Genomic DNA, 23,592 nt, shown 5'->3' with positions numbered 1-23,592 from the left:
ATTTTCTCTTAAATGCACCAGCAGTGGTGGTTGGTGTTCTTTTCAGGGCCATTTCCAAACGAGAAGCCAAGTTTTTAATTTCTCATATCTCAAAACCTTGAAGGGGAGACCACAGAACCACTCTGGGTTGGATAAGAAGTGACAGGCTCGGCCTACTCCCTAGTCACTGGACCATGCCCACAGTGACAAGACATAGGATTAGAATCTGTGGCTCAGGAAGACTTCAAGTGGATCCTACACCTCCTCCTGATTGCCCGTTAATGAGTACAATCCCTCATACACACTTGAGCACCACGCCTCCACTTATTCACTCTCTCCACATCATTCTCCAAATGAACATAAATTTCTCAACAATCTTGAGGGGACAAAATCCAACCTCCTCCAGGTACTGAAGTGGCCTCCTAAGTATGTGTTGGTTCTGTTTGGTTTTAATCCCAATGGTGTGTCTTCTTCCCATAAAGGCAGACAGCGAAGCTACCAGCATTTTGTGGACAACTCTGCGAAGACAGAGTGCACACCAGCCACAGAAATGGCCCATCTTGCGGGAGTGATGGCACACGCCTGTAATCCCAGCGGCTCAGGAGGCTGAGGCAGGAGGATCGTGAGTTCAAAGCCAGCTTCAGCAAAAGGGAGGTACTAAGCAATTCAGTGAGACTCTGTCTCTAAATAAAATACAAAAATGAGGCTGAGGATGTGGCTCAGTGCTGGAGTGCCCCTGAGTTCAATCCCCGGTACAAAAAAAAAAAGGCCCAGGGGCTGGGGTTGTGGCTCAGAGGTAGAGCATTCGCCTAGCATGTGCCAGGCCATGGGTTTTATCCTCAGCACCACATAAAAATAAATGAAATAAAGGTGTGGAGTCCAACTACAACTAAAACATAAGTACAAAAAAGAGGGGGGGACCATTACAGCTGTGCCCCTTCCTAACCAGGGGTGAATGAACAAACGCACTGAAGACAGATGACCTGAACTGAAAACCAACCCACCAGAAGAAGCCTGCCGCAGAGCAAAGACATAAACGCAATCACTCACACAATGCACTGGGGGCTCCTCTGGACCCCAATTCAACTGGTCATGAGCTTGCACTTTTGTCCCCTCCACTGAACACCCTGACCCCATCATGCTGCTCCTGTCATGGCAAGACCATCCTTCCACAGCAAGGAGAGGTGCAAAGCCAAGTTCATTTCTGGGGAACTTGGTGGGAAGCCTGTGCCCTGCTGAGGGGTTTGCTTACCTGCAAACAGAGCAGGGGATCTCCCAAGGAAGAAGCAAGAAGAGACTGAGGGTAGCTCCACACAGATGTGGAGCCCTGGGTAAGTCCCCAAAAGGGCAAAACAAGGCAGTAATTACCATGTCGCACCAGCACACACGCACACTCCTACCTCCTATCAGACGACTTCGGCTGGCAGCCTCGTGATGGTGAAGTCTTAATTGCTACTTCCAGATCAGTCACGTGCACTGAGAAAGCACCAGGTCTGTCCTGCAAAGCCAATCTGTTTCACTCTTTTAAACCACTCCTACAGTCAAGGGGGATTGTCATCACCTAGCAGTTATGTGTTATCTATCTCTAAAAGAGAGGAAAAAAGTTCTCAGAAATAAATGATCCCTTTTTACACGGTCAAAGCTGCTTTTTGGTATGCTCAGACTAGAAACTTATTAATAATAATAAATGTTGACTTTGTTGAGCACAAATTGTGTGCCAATGACTATGATCAAGAGCTTAATTTATGAAGACGTTTAAAGCTCAGAACAACCTCATGAAGTAGGTGCTATGATTGTCCCATTTTACACAGGTGACACAGAGAAGTCAGGCACCAGGGTCAGGGTACACAGCTGTCTGTGTGCTGAACCCCTACCCCAACTCAGGCTGCCTTCTCTACTGAGCCTGAAATACTGTTCAGCACAGGCTCTACTCTTAGAAAAGCAACCGAAAAGTTAACATGTGTGCAAAGAATACATAACTGACTAGAAAATACTCCAAGTCAAGGAGTAATGCTAATGACTAACCTGAGTCATTGAGGTGCACTATTTGGATTCTTACCACACATTACCATTTTTGCCCCAACGACACTTTTTTTTTCTATTAATAGTGGATCGATCCTCCTTATCCAGTTCCCAACTCCTACTTCTCTTACAGGTTTGTTTTAAAATTCCACTTGCGGCCTGGGGTTGTGGCTCACTGGTAGCATGCTTGGGTAGCACATGTGAGGCACTGGGTTTGATCCTCAGCACCAGGTAAAAATATATAAATAGCTGGGTGTGGTGGTGCTCACCTGTAATCCCAGTGTCTCAGAAGGCTGAGATAGGAGGATCGAAAGTTCAAAGCCAGCCTCAGCAAAAAGCGAGGCACTAAACAACTCAGTGAGACCCTGTCTCTATATAAAATACAAATTAGAGCTGGGGATGTGTCTCAGTGGTTGAGCACCCCTGAGTTCAATCCCCAGTACCCCCCAAAATAATAATAAGTTTATATTTTCTTTTTAAAATATTTTTTAGTTATACATGGACACAATATCTTTGTTTATTTTTATGAGGTACTGAGAATCGAACCCAGTGCCTCACATCTCTGCCACTGAGCCACAACCCCAGCCCTCCACTTGCTTTTTTTAACTGGAGGATGCAGGACCAAAGACATATCCAAAAAAAAAATTTACAGATTGGAATTCAAATATTAGCTTTGCCATTGATGAACCATATTCATCAATGAATTTTATCAATTCATATAAAAATAGTGCCAACCTCAAAGACATGGTCGTTCTATTAAATGAAAGAATATGATCTGGTACCTGATAGGCTTTCAGTAAACTGAGAACATTATTATTATGAAATCTAGAAGATTCCTGAACAAAAACATGTTTCTTATTTCATGGCTATTTACCATTTTTTAATGTTTTATTTATTTTTAATTTTATGGCTTCTCATCTTGAATATTTTAATTTTGCAACTATTATTTTTTAATTTATCATGAATATTTTACCTGTTTATCTTTACTTATGTATTACTTTCTTTTGAACTTTAAAATCATATCTTTATCAAATAGCTCGAAGGAACACACACTTCTGTTTTAAAAGAAAGAAAAATAAATCCATGTGTCTTTAAAGATGCAGAATTGCCTCATCCTCCTATGTAACACAATCTCATTTTAATTTGAAATCTCCCAATTTGGAGTTTGGAAATTATGGACAAGGCCAGGTTGAAAATTACTTTTACCTTAAGTTGATACAATTAAATGATATAAATAAGATTTCACAGGACTATATCAATTACTGAAGATGGAAACAATAACCTGTTTTCAAATACTAAAAGAGCAATCTCTTACATGGAAATAGTTGATTTGCTATTTATAAATAATTTATCCATTCATTAAATAAACTTATGAAATGCAAGTAATAAGACTCCATTTCATTAAACATTCTAAAGTTTAAATCTTTGACTTACTTAGGTCTTCCTCCCAATTATTCCAAATTAGTTAGAGTTTTAGTCTTCAGGTGTATGTTTTACTCGGGCTAGTAAGATAGAGATAGATAGATAGATAGATAGATAGATAGATAGATAGATAGATAGATAGATAGATTAATGGATGATTGACTGATCTCAAGTCACATCTGGCAAAGTCTTGTAATTAGATGGTCAATTTTTCTTCACTACAGCTACTAAAAGGCACCAACTGTCTTTAAGAAATAATTCCTAATGATAATACAGTCTGATTTGAACTATTCTTAAAGCAAGTCTTAGAGTGAGTTTGAGAATAAGATTCAAATTTGTACCTACTGAATGCCTTTCTCATTTAGATTCCCTTTCCAAGTATTCAGAATGCCATCTTGAGAAACCATCCGAAGCGGGACCAACGGTATGGCTTCCCCGTGTGGGCACCTTGTGTTTCCAAACGTCTTTCCAAATGTTTTTCCACTCTTGCTCTCAGATTGCAGACCACTACTGATGAAAACCACTGGATCATACCAATCAGATGACACGTGAATTCATGGTGTCCACCTCCGCTGGGTTCTCTACGTGGCCCGTCAACTATTTACACAGCTCTCCTGGAAGCTATGTTGACTCTTTGCCATCTTCTCTATCACCTCTTCCACCTCTCCCACAAGAGGGCCAAAGTCCTGCTTTAAGGGGGAGACAGAACACACACTTGTCGAGGAATTCCTCAACATTCTGGCCTCTGTTAGTCTCACAGGCCTCTCTACTCCACAATCTGCCTATCAATTTCTCCCTCTAAGGCTCTCCATCAATTTTCCACCCTGAGCCAGGATAATCTCTCTCCAGTGCAAATCCCAGCTCGTCACACACCCTACTTAAAATTCTTGGGTGACTCATTATGCTCAGAATATAATTATAGCTCCTCAACTTGGAATACCAGGTCTCCTTAGATCCCTGCCTCTCCTCTCTTTTGTCCTCATCTCTTACCACCCCTATCTGGCCTCCAAAGGGACAGAGTCATCTGTACTGGCCTCTCCTATATTCAGTCCTTGTCCTTCCAGCCTCTACCTGCAGGGCTGACTCTCATTAACCTTTTAGAGAGAATCAGTGCTCACTGCACCTCTCAAGTTCCTTCCCATCTCCTAGGCTTCTGCGGAGAGCTCCTGCTACACTGTGTCCCAGCACTGCCCACACAGCTCCATATCGCCCTGCAACTGTTGCCTGTCTCCAGGGAGCTGCAGGATCCCTAAAGGCATGAACAGATCTTAAGCCTCTCCAACCAACACATGTGCCCGGATCTTACACCAGCATCCATACTGGTTGAACGCGTGAGGAAGAGAATGAGTGAATGAATGAATGGTGAATTGGATAACGGCAAATCAGTGGCCACCCAACCTGACTGTACATCAGAATCATCAAGAGAGTTTTTAAAAACATAAGGTTCTGGGCCGCCTCCCAAGCCTACAAATACTTGGGGAACGAAGCCAAAATGTGTGGCTGCTTAACAAGCTCCCTGGATGATCGTGCGGAAGGAACCAACCCAACGCTGGTCCACAGATGGTGTCTAGGAACTTCAGTCTACACAGAATGTTCCAGTCTTGGCTACTTCCTGACGGGTCTATCTAGAATGTGAGAATGGTAACAACTCTGTGCTGATCCTGCCAAATGTAGCCTGACAACTCATGTCGCACCTCTCACAGCCCCTCGGTAAGGACTTGTGACTTTTCACGAGTCCAACATTTTGCATTCTGCAGTGCACCCCGAAGTATATTCTGTGCTCTTAACTACATCTCAAGCAACTTGAGCCTGAGGGCTTAGATCATTATAACCCCCAGCACCACCTCATTGTATCACTGCAAACTGGAAAAAATGTGAATAATCCGAAATTTATTACGCCTATATTTAATTATTTCCCTCATTTGGAAAGAAAATAGGATTCAAGTAAAAGCACACAAAAAAGTAGGAGCCCTTTTGGACAAGTTAGCTCTGCTTTTACCTTCTACTGTTGTTATTTTGGGGCAACTATAGCCTTCCTGTAATGAAAGCTTCCAAAATTCTCCATGTTTCTCTGTGTGAGAAAGAATTCAGTGAAGCTACAAGTATCCATACTTCTTAAGATGCCAACTTAACCAATTAGGATTGGTACTATCCAAAAAAAAAAATCTAGAAAATAACAAACATTGACAGAGATGTTGAGACTTTAGAAAAGAGTAGTGCAACCACACACTGTTGGTGGGAATGTCATATGGTACAATATCTGTGGAAAAGCTTGGTGGTTTCTCATACAAATTCAACACAGAATTACATTGTGAGCCAGCAGCTCCTTTCCTGCTTATGTACCCCAAAGAATTACAGCGGGGACCTGGATATCAGTGTACCCATGTTCGTGGAAATATTAATCACTAGAGCCACAAGGTAGATGGAGGGAACCCACACATATGATGGAATATTACTCCTCCCTTAAAAGGAAGAAAAGTCTGACTCTTGCTACAACATGAATGAAGCTTGATTGATAGCATTATGCTAAGTGGAATAAGCCAGTCACAAATAAATACTGTATGATTCCACGGAGATGAGGTTTCTAGACTAGTCAAATTCACAGAGACAGAATGGTGGCTGCCAGGGACTAGGACCAAGGAGGGGAAATGGGGAATTACTGTTAAAAAAAACAAAAGCAGAGGAAGAATGGGTCTATAGAATGAAATATATCTGCACCTAAAGAACAAGCTATCTTTTCAAAGGAACAGGGCGTAATCCATTTGTGAAAGTCTTCTAACTTAGATAACTGCAGAACTACACACTGAATTTACTGTATATTGTTGAACTCTTTTCTGTAAAGAAGTAGTTTACTAATTAAACCTGTCCCTGGCAAATCATTAGAAAAAGGAAGGCAATGAGAGATTAAAACAATAGCTAAGGAGATAATTTTAAAATTGTAATTTTAGGGAAATGAGATCCAGATGAATTTGACCTTGCACATTTTGAGAGCTCATCTATCTTGATGTCTTTGATTCTAAACAAGTTTATGCTGTATTTCTTAAGTATCTTTGGAAGATGTTAGTCATATATCCAGGGAAGGGTTAGTAAGAAATCATTTCTAATGATTACATATTATTTGAAAGTAATTTGGCTTTTGGGGGGGAAGATATATATCCTAAAGCATGGTGACTATTCTGAAATAGCCTAAAGAGCAGGAGTTTGCTGTATTTGTATTACTTTAAGTGTTACACACTCCAAGGATAAAGTAGGTGCTAGATTCTGCAAGTCCACCTACTAGCAAAGCTAACTAAAGATTATGCTTTCTTATTATCCACATTCACTATGTTGCCAGGGGTTACTGAATTCATCCTCTTTGTCCACTGAAAAACTGGGGAGGAAACTGGAAAGGATTTTCTCAATCGACTGACTCATCTATGGGGAGTCACAGGGACACTTTTTCCCTTCCAAATTGAAGGTTTTTATAATACACATTTAATGTATTATACTCGAAACCCGTTACCTGATTCTCATTAAGACATGGCTGATTCACCCAATTTTAAACACCTATATTTTTATCATATTCACCAAAATTCCTAGTGCATTAATTTCTTGATTATCCTGGGCTTAATCTTATCTTACACCAGGCAGACCCATACAACTCCTCCTTCTCTGCCCCCTGCTACAGTCATTTTAAATTAATGTGCCATGTCCTGTCAGCCTGTTCAATTATTTGGATTCCTGGCCTATGGTTATCTTCAGAATAATGTTCAGTCTAAATTCTTACAACAGATGGTAAAAGCGAGGCTGCACTAAACCCAGTGTTTCTTCAGCAATTTTTCACAACGAAAAAAGTCAAGATCCATATACTCAGTACAAGAGAAAACGAGAAAGTAGTAAAAAAAAAAAAAATGGTTTGCAAATGAAAAAAAATCATGGGAATGTTTGAGACTCCTCTGCATTTGAAGTTGCTCATTTTGTTGTCAGGAACCTCATGCAAAATGAGTTAAGACCTAGGACTTGTGCAATGCAACTATCTCATCTCCAAGAATCCGGGATGTTCACTGCATGACTGACAGCTTGTGATAACATCAAGACAACTAAGACAGCAGAGGAGCTCAGAAGGGCACGAAAAACCCACCCCACAGTGATAAGAGGAGGAAGGGTAAGAAATGGCATTAGGAAAAATACTCCAGCAGGTCCCCTGCCTCACCCTTGGATGTACTGGAGGAGGCCCTTTTGTTCTTTCAGTAAGACAAGGTAGTTCTTAGAACTTCAGCGAGCTGAATAAAGATTATTTTCAAAGAACACGGGGCTATTTAAAGTTAGACTCATTAGTATATGCAGGGAAGATTAAAATCTCTCCTTTCTATATAACATGGCCTCTAAAATGGGATGCCCCCACTTTAGGGTAAGTGTAAGATAAACCATTGGGGAAATATTATAAATAAATAAAATATTAAGTATTTTATTCAAAAATAAGAAATTAATTTTACTAATGCTTAACAGTATTCAAACATTTCAATGAAAAGTATGGGCATGAGTTTGTGCATATATATGTACAGAATCTCATATTTGCCATTTGTGCTGCTTGAAATATTAGTGCCTGCCTCCAAGGATGGTTCTGAGGCCTAAATGAGGTAATGCCTATACAGTACATGCTCAATAAACAATGGTTCCCTTCCCTGGGGACGATGTGAGTTGAGGGTTAGGAGGTTAGGAGGTTAGGAGGCTCCCTCTCATAGGAGCTAAATCTCAGAAGCACCCCTAAAACACGCTTCAAACTGAGAGAAAAAGTCAGTGCTTATGTCCTACACCTTCCAGGGCTGCTGCCTCCAAGACACTGCATCCCCACTCATCACACCCCCAGCAAGCCCCCAGAATCCTTCCCAGTGTAGGGACACTGTAGGGCCTCACTGGAGAGGAAAGAGTTCCACACGGATAGCTTCGTTTGACCATGGCAACCTCGCATCTGGCACTTATGGTAGGAGGGTACACAACACGACCTAGTGCATCGTTGGCAGCCCAAACACACTCTAGTCATCCTCCTCGTGTTTACATCCTGCCCATGAAGCAGGTACCACACGTGGGTAAACAGGATCTGTGCGCTCCAGAAACCAGGCTTAGCAAAAGCTCAGGCTTGCGGAGCCACAAGTGGAGATGGCTTCTGAAGTCTCCTTTGTTGGCCGTAACCATAGAAAGCAAATCACTTCAGGTTTGTCTTTAGGTATTTTCTCCTGGATCTGAATTCAGGGGAAACTGGGGAGGGGCAACATGTTGGAATGACTCGGTAAATGGAAACTGGGGTGGACACAGCACACAGAGGTGGCTCTGAGCCCCCAGATCCTGGCTCAGCTGTCATCCCAGAGCCCCAAGTCTGGCTGCCAAACCATCTGCTCCCAGGAAAGCAGCTGCAATATTAACACCTGTGAAAGGTGGACCCAAACCGTAGCACCTCTCTTTATTTCCTATACAACTCTGAGGTTCCTCTGGGACCAATATTACTTTTAAAAACTCACCAAAGAAAGAAAAATGCACTTGGCTTTGAGAAGAGTTCAAGGGGCTTTCCTTTCCAAACTGGCCTTGAACGAAGCACCTCAGCTTCCCTTTCTCAGGTTGTGTCTCTGTATGAGTCATTTTTACTGCACACGCACACACGTGTACACACACATATACACCCTCTGCTCCCAAGAGGCATTTTTTTTTCCTTTACTTTCCACTGAAAAGCCAAAATAAGTACCTCAGATTAAACTGGGTCTGATGAGATAGGGTACAATTTCCCTGACTCTAAAAGAAGCCAAATTCTCTTCGATTTATATTTCACAGGAATATTGAGTACACTATGATTCTTTACCATTTTTCCAAAGTTGGAAATTCAAGGACAAGTGAGCCCACTTAGATAAACGAATAATTCTGTGGGTTTTCCTAGAAGATCACACACCAAAATCAATAAGAAATGGAATATGTGATTTGTGGTTGAATGAGTATTAAGCATGAAGCTAAGAATCTGACTCAAAGGTGCCTTGAACTCCATCTGACCCTGGTTAAGTTGGCTCCATCCTTCTGCATCCTCAGGTGCAAAACATTTAGGCTTGACCACTCTTGCATAGTTAAGTTCCAAAAGAATAATAACAAAATAGCAAAGATGGATTGAGTTTGCACTGTGTCATGCACTGTGCTAGTCATTCTGCCTGCATTTGCTCATATAATCCACACGAGCCTCTTCTTACATATAAGGAAGCAGAATAGACTGACCACAGACGCTGCCAAGATTCAAGATTACACGGCCAGCAAGTGGCTGCTAAGACACCATCATAAATTTTTTTTTAAATAAATAAAATTTAAAAGCCCCAAATCATGATGCTCTACAGCTATACGTAAAGGCATTTTGTGGACTTAAGACAGAAGCCACTATTATGAATGTAGAAAAATCCACCTGACATTATGACCATCTTCACTGTTCTGTCTTGTTAACTCTCTGACTAAACAGACTTTTTAGAAGTTTATCAGCATATGTCTGTTGTCTACATGACAAACAGCCAGTCAGTAATGTGGAAAAAACATGTCCAAATACTTCTTTCAATTATTTGAAACCCAATCAAAATGAAAATTCGAGTGAGTTTCACTCGGCTAACAGGAAGCTCCATCAATAGTTAAAAGAACTAGTATCTAATCTAAAAGAATGTTTTGTCTTAAATGTTTGGTGGATTCAAAAAAAAGTTACACTGTTCTATGATTATTCCAAAGATACAGGCTGGACTGTTTTTTAAAATCCTGAGAGAAGCCTATATTTGTACAACCCAGTGGACAGAGAAACTGCCCTAATTTACCTGTGTGCTCTGTTAGCCCATGAGAGTTCAGCTTGATGACTAACACAGTGACAACTGCCCCTCAGGTCTCTTACCCTCAACCCCAGGGTGCCATCTAGGCCGAAAGTTAAAAAAGAAATGGAACACAGAGATCCCACTGTAACTACCAGAAGGTTCCAAGACCATATCTATATGGTTATACTCCTCCAGTGTACAAACTGTACCCCTGGCACTTTCTAGACACTGGGAATACAAGCCCAGGGAGGTATTAGCCATGTCCCTCAAAGAGTTTCCAGTCTAGGAAGGTCAAACAGAAAAATGATGGCAGATGTATACATTCTCTCAGAGGTGTGCCCTATCGTCACATGGTGGGTGTCTCTATCTCCTAGTCATAAAGAGAAATCCATATTTATATTGGATGTAGAGCCCACGCTGTTCCAGTATAACCACATCTTAACATGGTCACATCTGCAAATATTTTATTTCCAAATAAGGTCATATTCACAGGTACCAGGGACTAGAACGTGACTGTATCTTTTGGGAGGACATATTCAATATATAAGAACGGGGAACTACACAGACATGAGAGAGAGGTTCAGATAATAGGTACCAAAAAAAAAAAAAAGATAACCAATAATGCACCTCAATTGCTACTGGGGCCTTCATTTTATCTAATAATGAAATTATTTCAAAGCAAAAGGCGGATGTGCTAAAAGCAATGAAGAGTCTATTAGCTGTCTTAGACAGGAATTTGCAGTAGGAGTGAGGTGGGGCTATGAACTGCAAAGCTAGATGGTTCCTCCCTCTGAAACTATGGCCATCAGAAGGATAAGGCCAGGTATTCGTTCTGCTACCCCAAGTGCCCACAGGCATGTGCCAAATATCTCTTTTATCTTCAAAAAAGAGAAAACTTGGCCTAGAGGAGCCATCATGGATTAAAGTAGAAAGATAAATGGAGATTTTAACTGTGAGTATGAGTTACCTAAGCCATAATTTTTCCCCTGAATATGACAGATGTTTGAAATACACGGTATTTACATAGCTGTCCTCATCTCTTGTGAGCTACTTGCAACAGTCTACCTCTTTCCAAACCTCACTATAGATACCAGAATCATAGTCCTTTACCAACAAAAAAAGTAGCTTCTGAATCAAAGCAAACACTAATAAAACAAATCCAAAAATTAAACCACCATTTGCTCCTACAAACAGGAGAGCCATCTCCAAGCAATCCGAACCTCGATTTTCCAGGTTTTTTTTAAAACCCAAGAAGAACTCAGAGTCAATGGAATCCAATTGACCCTCCATCTGCTGAAAATAAAAATAACCTAAGTCATCTGTTCGCCTCTGAGAAGCTGAACATAAAGTACAAAAAGCTAAACGCTCCTCGTGTTCTCAACTGACAACTGCTGCATGCATGACCTCCAACCTGTCCCCATAAGTTTTACTATTCACCGTGGGCCTGCAAGATCCCTCTGCTTAGCTCATCTGTTAGTCCAGAACAGAACTGTTCATCTGCTCCACCTTTCCCAGCTTCCTGGTCATTTATTGAATCCTTTCAAAAAAAAAAAAAAAAAAAAAAAAAAAAGGTCTGGTTCCCCTTTTATTTTCTTTCACCTCTTAAATCCAATCAAGTACAAAGAACAGCCAGCTCCTTTGTTCTCCCAGGTCCTCCCTCTCTCCTCTTCCCTCCCATCTCTACTTCCTTGGCCTACACAGGTGTTCTACTATGCAGTTCCAATCAGGTACATGAGCTCATTTTAGGTGGTACCTAGTTAAATATTTTTTAACTGAACGAGTGATATATTCATTTTACTAGATTAGGAAAAAATATATATAATTAGCAAGTGAAACCCATAATTTCACAGAAAGGGAATTTTCTTTTTAATTCATTTAAATAAAGAGTGGGTCAAGTTGAAAGTAAAATATTAAGTAAACAACAGTACAGATGTGTTATGATTTGGATGTAGTTTGCTCCTCAAAGGTCAGGTGCTAGAAGCTTGGCCCCCACTGTAACAGTTCCACAAGGTAATGGAGCTTTAAGAGATGATTAGATCATGAGGTCACTGCCCTTGGAAAGGGATTAATGCCTATCCAGTAGGAGTGTGTTAGGTCTCATGTGACTGGATTAGCTCTCTTGAGAGTGGGTTATAAAGTGAGACAACCCCACGTGATCTGTCTCTTCTGTGCACAGCCAGTTCCCTTTGGACATGTTGTAATGAAGCCATGGGTGAGGGGAACCTTGCCAGGAGGCTGGCACCATGCCATTCGCACCTTCCAGTCAACAGAATCACGAGCCAAATAAACCTCTTTACAAGTTACTCAGGTATTTTGTTATAGCAGCTCAAAACAGACTAAGACAAGGTGGTATGGGGACATGGTTTAAAAAAAAAAAAAATCTTCAAGGTGCCGTGCACCTGCAGTGTTGAGAAGCATGGCTCTACGATGATCCCATGTCATCTTCCTTTGTGATCTACCACAAGGCCCCCAAAACACCTCCAGGCTCATAACGTCCCTCTGTCCTGCAAGCCGCTGCCAGACACCATTTCCGAAAATGTTCTTTCCTGGTTTCCCTCCCAAAGTCACAAATCTATTACTTGCCCTTTAAACTCTTGAACCCATCCAAATTTCAAGATCCCACCTGAGATTTGAAACCTACACATCATTTCTAGTTACACCCCAAAGTTACAGGATGACAAATGTCACACATCCATTCTCCTTTTCATTCACACTTCAATTTTCCCCTAAACTTTCTCCTTCTCCATCTCTTCAAATCCTAACCCACTCCTTCAGGACTCCATGCGGCCAACACCAACCCTATCAACCACCCCACCTGACTCTTGATTATATCCTATCATTTACTGCTTTCCAGTGTCCCACTGATGGACAGCTGGTCCTACCAGTCATAGTAGGAGATTCTTCAAGGGTCAGATCTGAGAGTAGGGTGTATATTTATTTAAAAAAAGAAATAACTCATAGCAAGAATTCAAGACATCTCTTCATCCACTTTTCAAGAGAACTCATGTTTTAATCATTCAATCAATAAACATTTACTGGGTCCTGATCAGTGCCAAGCCCTGTGGTTGCTGGCAAAAAACAGATATGAATAAAACAGATACACTGTTGGGAGCTCACTGTCCTGCACAGGAGGTGCACAGGTACTGCTGGTACAACACATGACTGTGTTGCTGTAACACCCAGTATCAAACAAATGTCATGAGAGATTCACTCCAGAAAGGATCTGGAAAAAGACTGAAAGAGACCGCAGGGGCCGTGCTGGTTCTGGAAGGTTCAATAGGATTCCAACAGTCCCAGACAGGGTGCAGGGGGAGTACATTCTAAGAAGGGGCACATAAAGTAACAAAGATACATAATGGCAGCAAGTATAGCTGAGGATAAAGAGCTCCCGGATCCTGGGGCGCACACAGGGTGATGGGAGAAGGAACAGAGGAAGATGGAGGAATGGTGGTGTAAATCTTACCATGAAGACTTCATACTCTGTGACTTCACATCCATCAGAGATATTGTAAAAACAAAGCATATGGGCATGATTTTTTTTTAAAAAAATCTTCAGAGTGGCATGCTAATGCCCAGTAGTGTTGGAGAACATGATTCTTTCTCTGAGGGTCACTCAACTTCTGACTTTGTGATCACCACAGTGGCCTCCCCAATACCTCCTAGCAGGTCTCCCGGCCCTAGACACTCATGACACACATCAATTTTACTTTAGGAGAGATCAAAAATAATAAAATCAAAACAAAAATTCCTCTGGGATGCATGGAGGATGGATTAGAGTGGGGAAGAGGTCAGCTGGGAAGATGTTGTAACAGAATAGAAGAAGATTTAAACAGCAAGGATGAAGAGGAAGAGACTTATTTTGGAAAAACTTAAGTGGTAGAAATCAACAGGATTTTCTGGCCAACTGGATGCACATTCCAATGTCAAATAAAAATAGTCTAGGGATTTATTACTTGAGGAAAAGTTTATTACCTACTTTAAAAATTACCCATGTCATTTCATTTCTGTTACTATTGCTAAAGTTAATTTAGAGTTGACTGTATTCATATTCTCAAACTACAAGAGCCTTTGCTTGATTCCTTATACCACACCATCTCTATGACTAATCTACAAAAGCTTGTCCTAAACTGAAAAGTTAGTGCACTATGGCACTAGCAAGGATTTTAAACAGATTTTTCTTTCTGGTTACACATGAATTCAACATAAGCAATCTTGACCCCAAAACATACTATTGTCTGAACTGTCCATCATCTCTGGGGTGCAAGGAACTAAAGGCCTGGATTGCTCTGGAGGTGTAAATATTCTAAGATTTTTACACAATATACTCATATTCCTTTTTTTTCAAATAAAAACCTTCACAAGAGTGTACAAGATATTGAAATACTAAGAGAGGTGACCTTTGGTAAGCACATTCATGTTCTCTTGGGAAATAAAGAATAAAGTCATTCACCACCAAGTGCAATATTCCTCACTTCCACATGCCTAACGAAAGGAGTCAACATAGGTAGTTTCAAATTAAAACACAGTTGAAACAACTCGGCTGAAAAGGGACCTCTGCAAAGAATGGGGAAAGAGGCGACAGGATGCTGTTTATTAAAACTTGAGTACGGTTATAACCTGCCAGGTCTTCATCTGTCATCCTCTCCCCATCCTACTGGTCACCAGGGCGAGCCCCGAGATGCGATTCGTTTAAGGTAAGGTTTGAAGATGACAGGAAACAGAATTTCATTGCAACATGAGCACTGTTCCCACATATAAAAAGCACATGACTCCAATAAGTAGAAAAGGGCAAAGGGTTTTTCTAACAATTTATGTGCTAGTGTTTAGAAGTCTTGCACTTGCTCATTATAGAGCCACTGCGGAGCCCAGTTCTGTAATGGAAGCAGTGGAACCAGAGGCCTCATTACAGATGGAGGGAGGTCATATTACTCGCAGGGGACATAGCTGGTTCCTGGCAGGCCCAGATTAGAACCTCGAGCGTCCATCCTCCGCTCCCAAAAAACTCTCACGTCTCTTAAAATAACAGAGCATAAGGAACTGGAACACACAGTCAAATGTGCCCCAGAATTAGTTTCTGTAAAATGGACACTAGTAAACTAATCAAGTGGTGCCCTGGCCACTCCTCCCCACTGATTATATTCGTTAAATCGGCAAACAAAACTCATCTAAATTTTCTTAAGATATCAGTTTGGTGCTTTTGTCTTATTTCTTTTCAAATCTTTAAAAGCCATAGTATTAAAAAAAAAAAAAAAAGTTTACCTCATTCCTTAAAGATGCTGTTTAAAATGACAAGTATCAAATCAAAATCTGCCACGACTGTGCTTTCTTTTTTTTTTCACTAGCAAAACCTTTTATAAATATGTAGAACCCGTCAAGTAAAAAAAAAAAAAAATTACTTTGCAATCTCGATTAATAAGAATGCCTCCTAAACTTTGGTGGTACTACATATGGAATATGAAGAAGCACTCATCCCCAGGGCTACTAAAAGAGAAAGTGAAGGAAATTCTAAGTTAGCATCATTTGGATGAAGAGGTCGTAGTTCACACAGTTGTAACACAGGAGGTTCTGCTGGCTTCATCCACAACAGGTTTGGGGCCTTCAAAATTATTCCATAGTGGCTCATGAGCATGTTTGTGTATACGAAGTGTTTAGTGTTATACAGATTGCCCTTTTTGTGGGGAGTTTTCTATCTCTAGTCAATATCACAAGTTCCAGTTTTAGAAAATGCAAAAGCATGATCCCACATCCATTTTTATTCAACACCCTTTCTTCTTCAGATAATGCCCAGGGCATTTTATTATTCGTCTTGATTTGAACAAAAGGCATGATTTTCCCCCCTTCTGCTCAGAAACTACCAATGGGAAATTAATATGCAAGGGAACAATGAACCCATCTCCTGGCCTGTGAACTTCCTGGTTGCTAGGAGGCTTGTGAATTCTTAGGATTACTTTAGACTGGGCAGCATGGATGGAGAGATTCAAACAGTCATAGAAGGCATGGTGTTCAAGATTGAAAGTTTCAGAATCTTCCAAAACTGTCTTTTTGCAAAACCTAGGCTAGTTTTATGTGTGCCTAAACTAACCTCTGAAATGTAGTTATCTTGAAGAGATATCAAAGGCCAAGGCTAAATGTCAAATCCACTGCCATAAATCACGTTCCACACTGGTAATTACTTATTACCAGTTAGAAATGGTGCTGCCTCATTAGAAAGCCATCACAGAAGCCTACAATTCTGCTTGAAGCACCCACTGTGTGCTCAATAAGTATGCTAGACCAAAAGGACCACCAGTAACATTTATTTCTAAGTATTTCTAGGATCCCTCATTTCCCAAAGTTAAAAAAAAAAAAAATCCCTTGTTTTTCAAGAATATTTGCTGGGAGAGTTCGAAAAATTGTTTTTTTAGCTAAAGCTATTTTAAATGACTTAGTACATCTCTGAGGAGGCTATCTTGTCCTTTGAACTCAAGTAATTTACTCACACCAAAAACTCTTTTTACTAAAAATGAAGTATGATAATATGAGTAGTAATAAAAGCAAATGACTGGACAAATAGAAAAAAAGAAATGTGAAGAGCTCCATGTATATCTAAGCTGATTCCTTTTCTATTCTATTCTATGTGGCAAAAGCTCTGTTTGTACCCAGAGCAACTGCCTGCATACAAGTGGATTTCCTTTACATTCCCTAAAGGGAAGAGAACTTCTTACGAATGATCTCAAAGAGTTTCAATATAGCATCTGTTTGTGTCAGTACTCTCATGATGAAGGAGCCATATTTGGAAAAGAAAGAGATAAGATGCTCCCTCCCTCAACTTACCCGCCCCCCAAAAAAGTTGACTTTACCGACTCTCAATGCTCACTGTAGGTGTTTGTCTTAATATTTACTGTTCCTTCCCATTAGCACCAATACCTGCTTTTTATTCCATGCATTAACACTTAAAATAAAAAATAAATAACAGCTCTCCCTCCCTGGGCAGAAACTGCATCTTACCCAACCAACTCTGTAACCCATGAGAATCAGGAAGACACTCTGCCTTGAGGAGGCACTCCACAAAATGCTGAATGAATGACACAGCTCTTCTTGTGGTCTGTAATTGAACACAATCTGGGCAAAACACCACCAACCTGAAACAAGTTACCTTTCCTTATCACCAAAAGACCATCTTACCTTCTGCAGGCCAAGAAATGAAATCCTATAAAATTAAAAGCCTCATTCCTCAAAAACGTCTTGTAGCATTGGCAATAGTAGAGAAGTTCTTCTGCAAAGACTATAAATGTGATGATAATAATGAAGCAAGGCCGAAATAGACAAAAAATAGTCTCCATGGGAATGAGCTTGAGATTATTGGACTCTTGTAGGTTTGTTGAAGAAATTATGGCCACCTGTCCCCCTATACCTTCACAATTAAATCTTTCCTTGGGGAGGCAGAAAAGAGAGGCCTGCTAAATGTGGAATGAAGACATTCAAACCCTAAGAATATGAAAGCCAGGATTATCTGAACACTCAGTGCAGACTTGGGCTTATGTACATTTGTGTTTTGAGGTTAGATTTGGATCTAGGTATATTTCAATTTTTTCTGTCACAAGTCTGAAGAATACAGCAACCACAGCAGTGACTTTCAAATTACAGAAGTATAAACTGTAGTTGTCACTTCCTTGACAAATTTGGCTTTTCATGAAAGAGAAAATCAAGGGAGCCTTACTGCCAAAATACTACAACATCCTTATGTAGCCTGATTTTGCAATAAAAAAGATAGTTATTTTATTTAGGTTTTATATGCATGGAAATGTGGTCACAAGACATTTTTAAAGCATGAGATGCTGATCCCAGTTTAAAAGGACTTGCTGTTTTAAGAGAAAGATAGGAAAGCTTGACTATAAGTATCAACCACAAGCTTAAAACAATCTTCCCACTTAAGACAGAGCTTAGAATGGTATAGTATGTGGTTTAAAATCAAATTCTGATTTTTCCATTGCACTGTGTTTAGAAGCAAATTGATTCTTTTTAGCATGAAAATAATACATTAAAAAATGGTATCTTATACACATCCTTACATATAAGTGGTTAACAACAAGCAAGGAGAGAGCAAAGAAAGATTTCCAGGATTTTCCTCCTTCAGCATTTCAAGTATATTATCCTTGGGTTCCCAAATCACGAACCAAAGCCTTTCCGCCTTATTTCCAAAGAACCAGCTCATTCAGAAAGGCTTTTAACGCATGGCATTTTAAGATGAAACCTATTTTGAAGCCTTCACTTCCATTTACCGTTTTGTTTGTCCTTTCTGTCTGACATGCAAATACACGATACTGCCTCCATTCTTTCCATGCAACCTAATTCAAAGCAACATATGTTAAATCCACGCAGAATCATGTGAGTATTCAATCCGCATACACACCATTACCCCACGGAATGCATTCAATGAGCTCCAACATAGTTCCCTGCGTGCAATTCGGAGAAGCCTGGGATGTATGTATGCAGGGATCTCCCCAGACTCGAACCATCCAGAACGGTGCATCGAACCTGTTCCCTTTTAAGAAAAGGGGGCCGTTTAAATACCCAGTAAGGTAACTGACCACAATGCAGGAGCAAGCTAGCCTGGTCCTGCGGGCAACACTGGACGCAGGCTCTCTCACAAAGCTCAAGGAGGCTGCAGCGCCGGAGCTTGCAGTCATTTATCTCCCTGCAGCCAAAACGCCCGGCTCGTCCCCCCTCCCGGATTTTACCTAACTAATAGCTCCCAAACCCCATATTGAGAGGGCCTGCTGTGGATCTTGCGGAGGTACAAAATGGTGGATGTGAGCTAATTTTTCCCTGCTTTCCCCATAACTTATCGCATCCATCACCGCCCGGTCCTCTGCTCCAAGGACCCCGGTGGCCGCGCACCCGAGCACGCCCCGCGAACCCGGCCCGGGGGCAGAAACGCGGTTACCAACCTGATGTCATGTAGCCCCGCGAAGCCTGGGGCGCGAAGGCCGCGGGGAAGCGCTTGTGCAGGCGGTAGTCCTTCTCGCTGCGGGACCTCATGCGGTCCGAGGCCCGGTCCGAGAAATCCGAGCTAGGCCAGGCTCGCCGCAATGTTGTGCTCCGGGTCTTCTTCATGGTGGGGAGGGCGACCTGCTGCCCCGATCCTCGGGGCCTCAGCGCCGGGGCGCAGCGCGCTGCTTCATCCGTCTAAGGCGGGCACGACCCGGGCGGACTCTGCGCACATTTTCCCAGCCTCTCCTCGTCGGCGTCTACACCGCCAGCGGCGGGTCCGGCCCTCCCCACGCCCCCCCACACCCCCACGGCGAAGGCTCCGATTTTACACACGTCCCACAATGCATTACACTTCATTTGCAATCCGCCCGGCTTATAGCTTCCAGATTCCTGGGGGGAAAGGCACGTTAGGAGGCTCCCTGGCCAGGAGGAGGCGGGGAGGGGGCGGGCGGGGTGGGGGCGCCGAGACTTGCAGCGTGAAAGCAATGGGAGCGCAGACAATGGCCCGATTCAGCGCAGGAGTGCTTAGCCAACTGTGAGCCACGGCACAAAAGACCCAAACAAATGAGGAAGCCCAGGCCTCCGAGGCTGACCCGGGATCCGGCTCCCGGGGAGCCGGAGGGGCGGCCGCAGCCCCACCGCGCCCGGCGGCTCAGCGCGAGGCGTGGGGATGACAGTGTCCAAGTCGTGTCCCCCCGGGCCTATCAGCCGTGCGGCCCGCAGTCCCCGGCGTCGGCTGGCTCGGCCTCCCCTGCAGTCCCTGGGAGGCAGTTCTCATTCCCGTGGTTCGAAGGGGGGGCGCGTGAGCACGGGGATCGCGGCAGGCTCTGCAGACAGCAGCTGCGGCAAGGCAGGCGGGCTCCTGCGGAATCCAGGAAGAGCCCAGTTGTCCCGGCGACTGCGGCGCCTCGTCAATCTTCCTCCTTCCGAGGCTCCGGGTGGCGTGCGCGCGTGTGGGTGTGGGTGAGTGGGTGGGTGGGTGTGTGCGGCGGCGACACGCATGTGCCCCCCTCCACAGGCATGCTCCTACTTACTGGCCCAGGCGGCGACGGGAGCCATGGCTGCCAAGGATGCCGAGCCCGCCGATCGACCCCGCGCGTTGGCACCGCGGCTCAGAAGCGGGCACGCAGAACGGGTGTGGAAGGGCAGGAAGCAGGACAGCCGCCCGGTCTCCTGCTAATCACCGAGCTGCCCCGAGTGAAGCGCCTCCGATCCTGACAGGCTTCTCATTTTCATGTAAAACACCCCGAGGCGGCGCTGGGACCTTGGCTGGCGCCCCAGCCTAAGACAGCGCTGGGATATTTACATATTTTTAGGATGGTCCCTCCCCCTGGCCGAGAAAGCGAGGCTTCGTGGGAACCGGAGAGCTGCGGTGCCCTGCCTTGCCCACCTGCGCCAACCCCGAAGTGAGCCAGAGCCAGAGGGAGGGGGCGCCAGCGCGAGCTCCTCCGACCGCGGCAGACGCGCAGGCCCGGGCGGACGCCGCCTGGAAACGCAGTGCCAGTGGCCTCGGCTGCTTCTCTCTCCCCCAGGATCCCCGGCGTAAGTCACGGCCAGCCGCCGGGGCTGCACTCAGGTCCACAGCCCCTGCACACCCACGGCTCTGCACAGCTGTTTCTGGTCCAACCACCAATCGCTATAGGACAACAATGCGCGCGGCGCGCGAGGGGAGGAGGGGGCGATGCGCCGCCCGGGCCGGGGCGCTGGGCCCGGGACGCCGAGGTCACGCCGAGTTAAAGGCGCCTGGCCACATTGCTTCGAACCCCAACCACGATCCGCCTACTGCCATTTTTTCCAGACCGCCCCTATTTGGCTTTCAAAAAAAAAAAAAAAATGCTTTCGAGCTGTAGACAACAAAAATGAATATTTTCCCTTTTAACATTGTATTTTATTTCACGTTTGAGCATTCTTTTTCACCTGTGACAACGCAACGTTCAAAATCTTTTTTAGGCTGTTGTGTCACAGTCACAGGTGCCAAGATGCAAAGACAGGGATATTAAATCTAGGGATATGCTCTTTAGGCTGATAGCGAAACGCCAGGGGATTTTAAATGGTTAATGTTCAGGAAGTTCTAGCACAACCTGGTGCTATTCCAAGGGTTGAATTCTTTGGGAGAGAAACAAGATTCTTGGAAAACCAGTCAGAGGCATTGCAGAATCTGGAACTAGAGCGTCCATCGTTCAGTATGCCAAGGCTGCCCTCTGTAATCTGCGGCCAGTATGATCTCTCCCTTGGGATACCAGGGGTAAATAAATGACCACTAAGTCTCTTATGGATCTTATATTTACACTGATCAGTATTTATTACCAACTGTAAACCAATCAGCTAATGCTTAGTGACATTTTTTTAAGTTAAAATTTTGCTAAAAGTCTCCTTTAATGTAAAAGAACTGCTAAGAGCCTAAAGACTACAGCTTTAGAAGCTATAGGCTAAATGTGTAAAGAACCAAAAGGAAAATAAAAATAATTGTATAAATGAATGCAGAAGATACTGACCTTTAGAGATCTCTATTCAACACTAAGTACCTCCCATGAATCAAAAATGGTTACATGAATGACTATAATAGTTTGATTTAAGGCTAATGGTGATACCTTTGGCAACTGTGATATTCATTCATTGAGCAAATAATTCTTGACTCTTGTATATGCTAGCTAGCACCATGATGGGTGCTGAGAGATACAATAAGTTCTGTGAAGAAAAAAAAAAATGACCTCTATGGGAAATTATGGTTGAGCTGATGATACCTACAGCATAAGGAGCTACCTAAGCAAAGAGTTTGGGAAATGATGTTTGAAAACATGGGAACAGCCCATGCAAAGGCCCTGAGCTAGGAAAGAGTCCGCTTCTGTTGAAAGAAATGAAAGAAGGCCAGTGTGGCTGGAATTGGAGTGAAAGAGAGGTGTGTGATGAAGTCATGAGGGAGGGGAGAGCCAGATCATGCAAGGACTTGCAGGCCATGTTAGAGGTTTGTACTCTATTCCTGGTGTAATGTGAACCACTGAAGGGTTTAAAGCAAAGAAACAGCAATAGTTTTAGAATTTCTATATAGAAAGGGCTTAGAGAAGGGGGTTTGTTTGAAAGGAGGAATCAGCTAGGAATTTTCCAGAAAGTAAATTTGAATCACATTTGACTTGAAATTGAAAAAATATTAACTTCTTCATCTAAAAAACTGGGGGTGGGTTGATGGATATTTGGGGAGGAGGGCTACAGCTTCTTTGAGCCACTTTGAAGGCAGACCTAGTAGGACAGCCGTATCATCCAGTGGCCAGGGCCAAACAACCTGACACAGGAGAACTTGACAGTCATACGCTGTGTTTGTTAAATCACACCAGAGGGTAAAGTAGGAGAGGAAGGGCAGTTAGGTAATTGATTCATCGAATCAAATATTTTGAATGGTTATGAATAGAAGGTTTTCATCTGGCAAGTAGTATATTGTGAAATGAGCCCTATCTGGACATGTGTAGCCACTATTAAAACTCATTGTATCCATCTGTGATGTGGAAAAGATTCACTTTGGTCATTTGTAACCCCCACATCCTTAGTCCCAGTTTCATCTCTCTCCATCTACCTGAGCCAATCATGCATGTGGGACATTAACTGTCCACCAAGCACGTTCAGTTTTGCAACCCCAGTATTCAGTAATAGAAAAGTTTAGCATTAAATAAAGAAATGATAATACAAATTGATTTTATAGAATAATATTCTTGAATCAGGCTTAAGGACAATCTGTGATTATGGTATTTGTATAACAAACATATTAGCAACACTAATGAGAGATTTGCTTTGCGATTCTAATTCATTTGTGTCATTGACTTTAGAGTTGTAATGTTTGATTGAAAAGGGTAAGAATTTTAACTTTGAAATTCTCTTCACTTAAAACTTTATGAAGTTTGTAACAGTTAAGGAATTTAAGGGATAATAAAATGTAAACTCCATGAGACTAAGACTTTGCTCTAGTGATTGTTGCTCTTTGTTCTTATTTTATTCATAGTTATTGCTCCAGGGGCTAGCAATACCTGGGGGTGACTAAGGAATGCCTATGAAGCACAGGGGAAGATTTGGGTTGAAGCCTTCCCAGATACATCAACTGCCTTTTAAAAATTAAATGTGTAAGAGTATGACTTGAAAAACCAGATGAACTGGACTTAATGAAAATTTTGAAATTGTATACACCAAAAGACATTAGAAACAGAGAAAAAAAGGCAAGACACAGAATGGAAGAAAATATTTGCCAATCATAAATATAATAAAGGATGGATATCTGGAATATATAGAGGAGGCCTAAAATTTAACACAGCAACAAATACGCAATAACCCAATTCCAAAATGGCCAAGAACTTGAGAAGATATTTCTGCAAAGAAGATACACAAATGGCCAAAAAGCACATGAAAA

The 23,592-nt window shown here is 42.6% G+C and overlaps 1 protein-coding gene across 6 annotated transcripts in view; it reads right to left on the bottom strand.

Annotated features, from left to right (window-relative positions):
- Stox2 (storkhead box 2) overlaps positions 1–23,592 on the bottom strand; it is a 230,459-nt gene that overhangs the window by 96,188 nt on the left and 110,679 nt on the right. The window contains exon 1 of one of the 6 annotated variants that reach the window (XM_021729066.3): positions 19,157–19,697. The exons of 3 other annotated variants lie outside the window; for them this stretch is intronic. In XM_021729066.3, coding sequence (XP_021584741.2) covers positions 19,157–19,322 — 166 coding nt within the window. In that variant the 5' untranslated portion in view covers positions 19,323–19,697. Of the gene's footprint in view, positions 1–19,156; positions 19,698–23,592 lie in introns of those variants that run through there. 2 more of the 6 variants (XM_040294269.2, XM_040294278.2) reach the window with 2 other exon arrangements.

This window comes from Ictidomys tridecemlineatus, chromosome 14 (genome assembly GCF_052094955.1).
Source record: "Ictidomys tridecemlineatus isolate mIctTri1 chromosome 14, mIctTri1.hap1, whole genome shotgun sequence".
In the NCBI taxonomy this organism is placed as follows: Eukaryota; Metazoa; Chordata; class Mammalia; order Rodentia; family Sciuridae; genus Ictidomys; species Ictidomys tridecemlineatus.
This window is presented reverse-complemented; position numbering and strand designations above follow the sequence as displayed.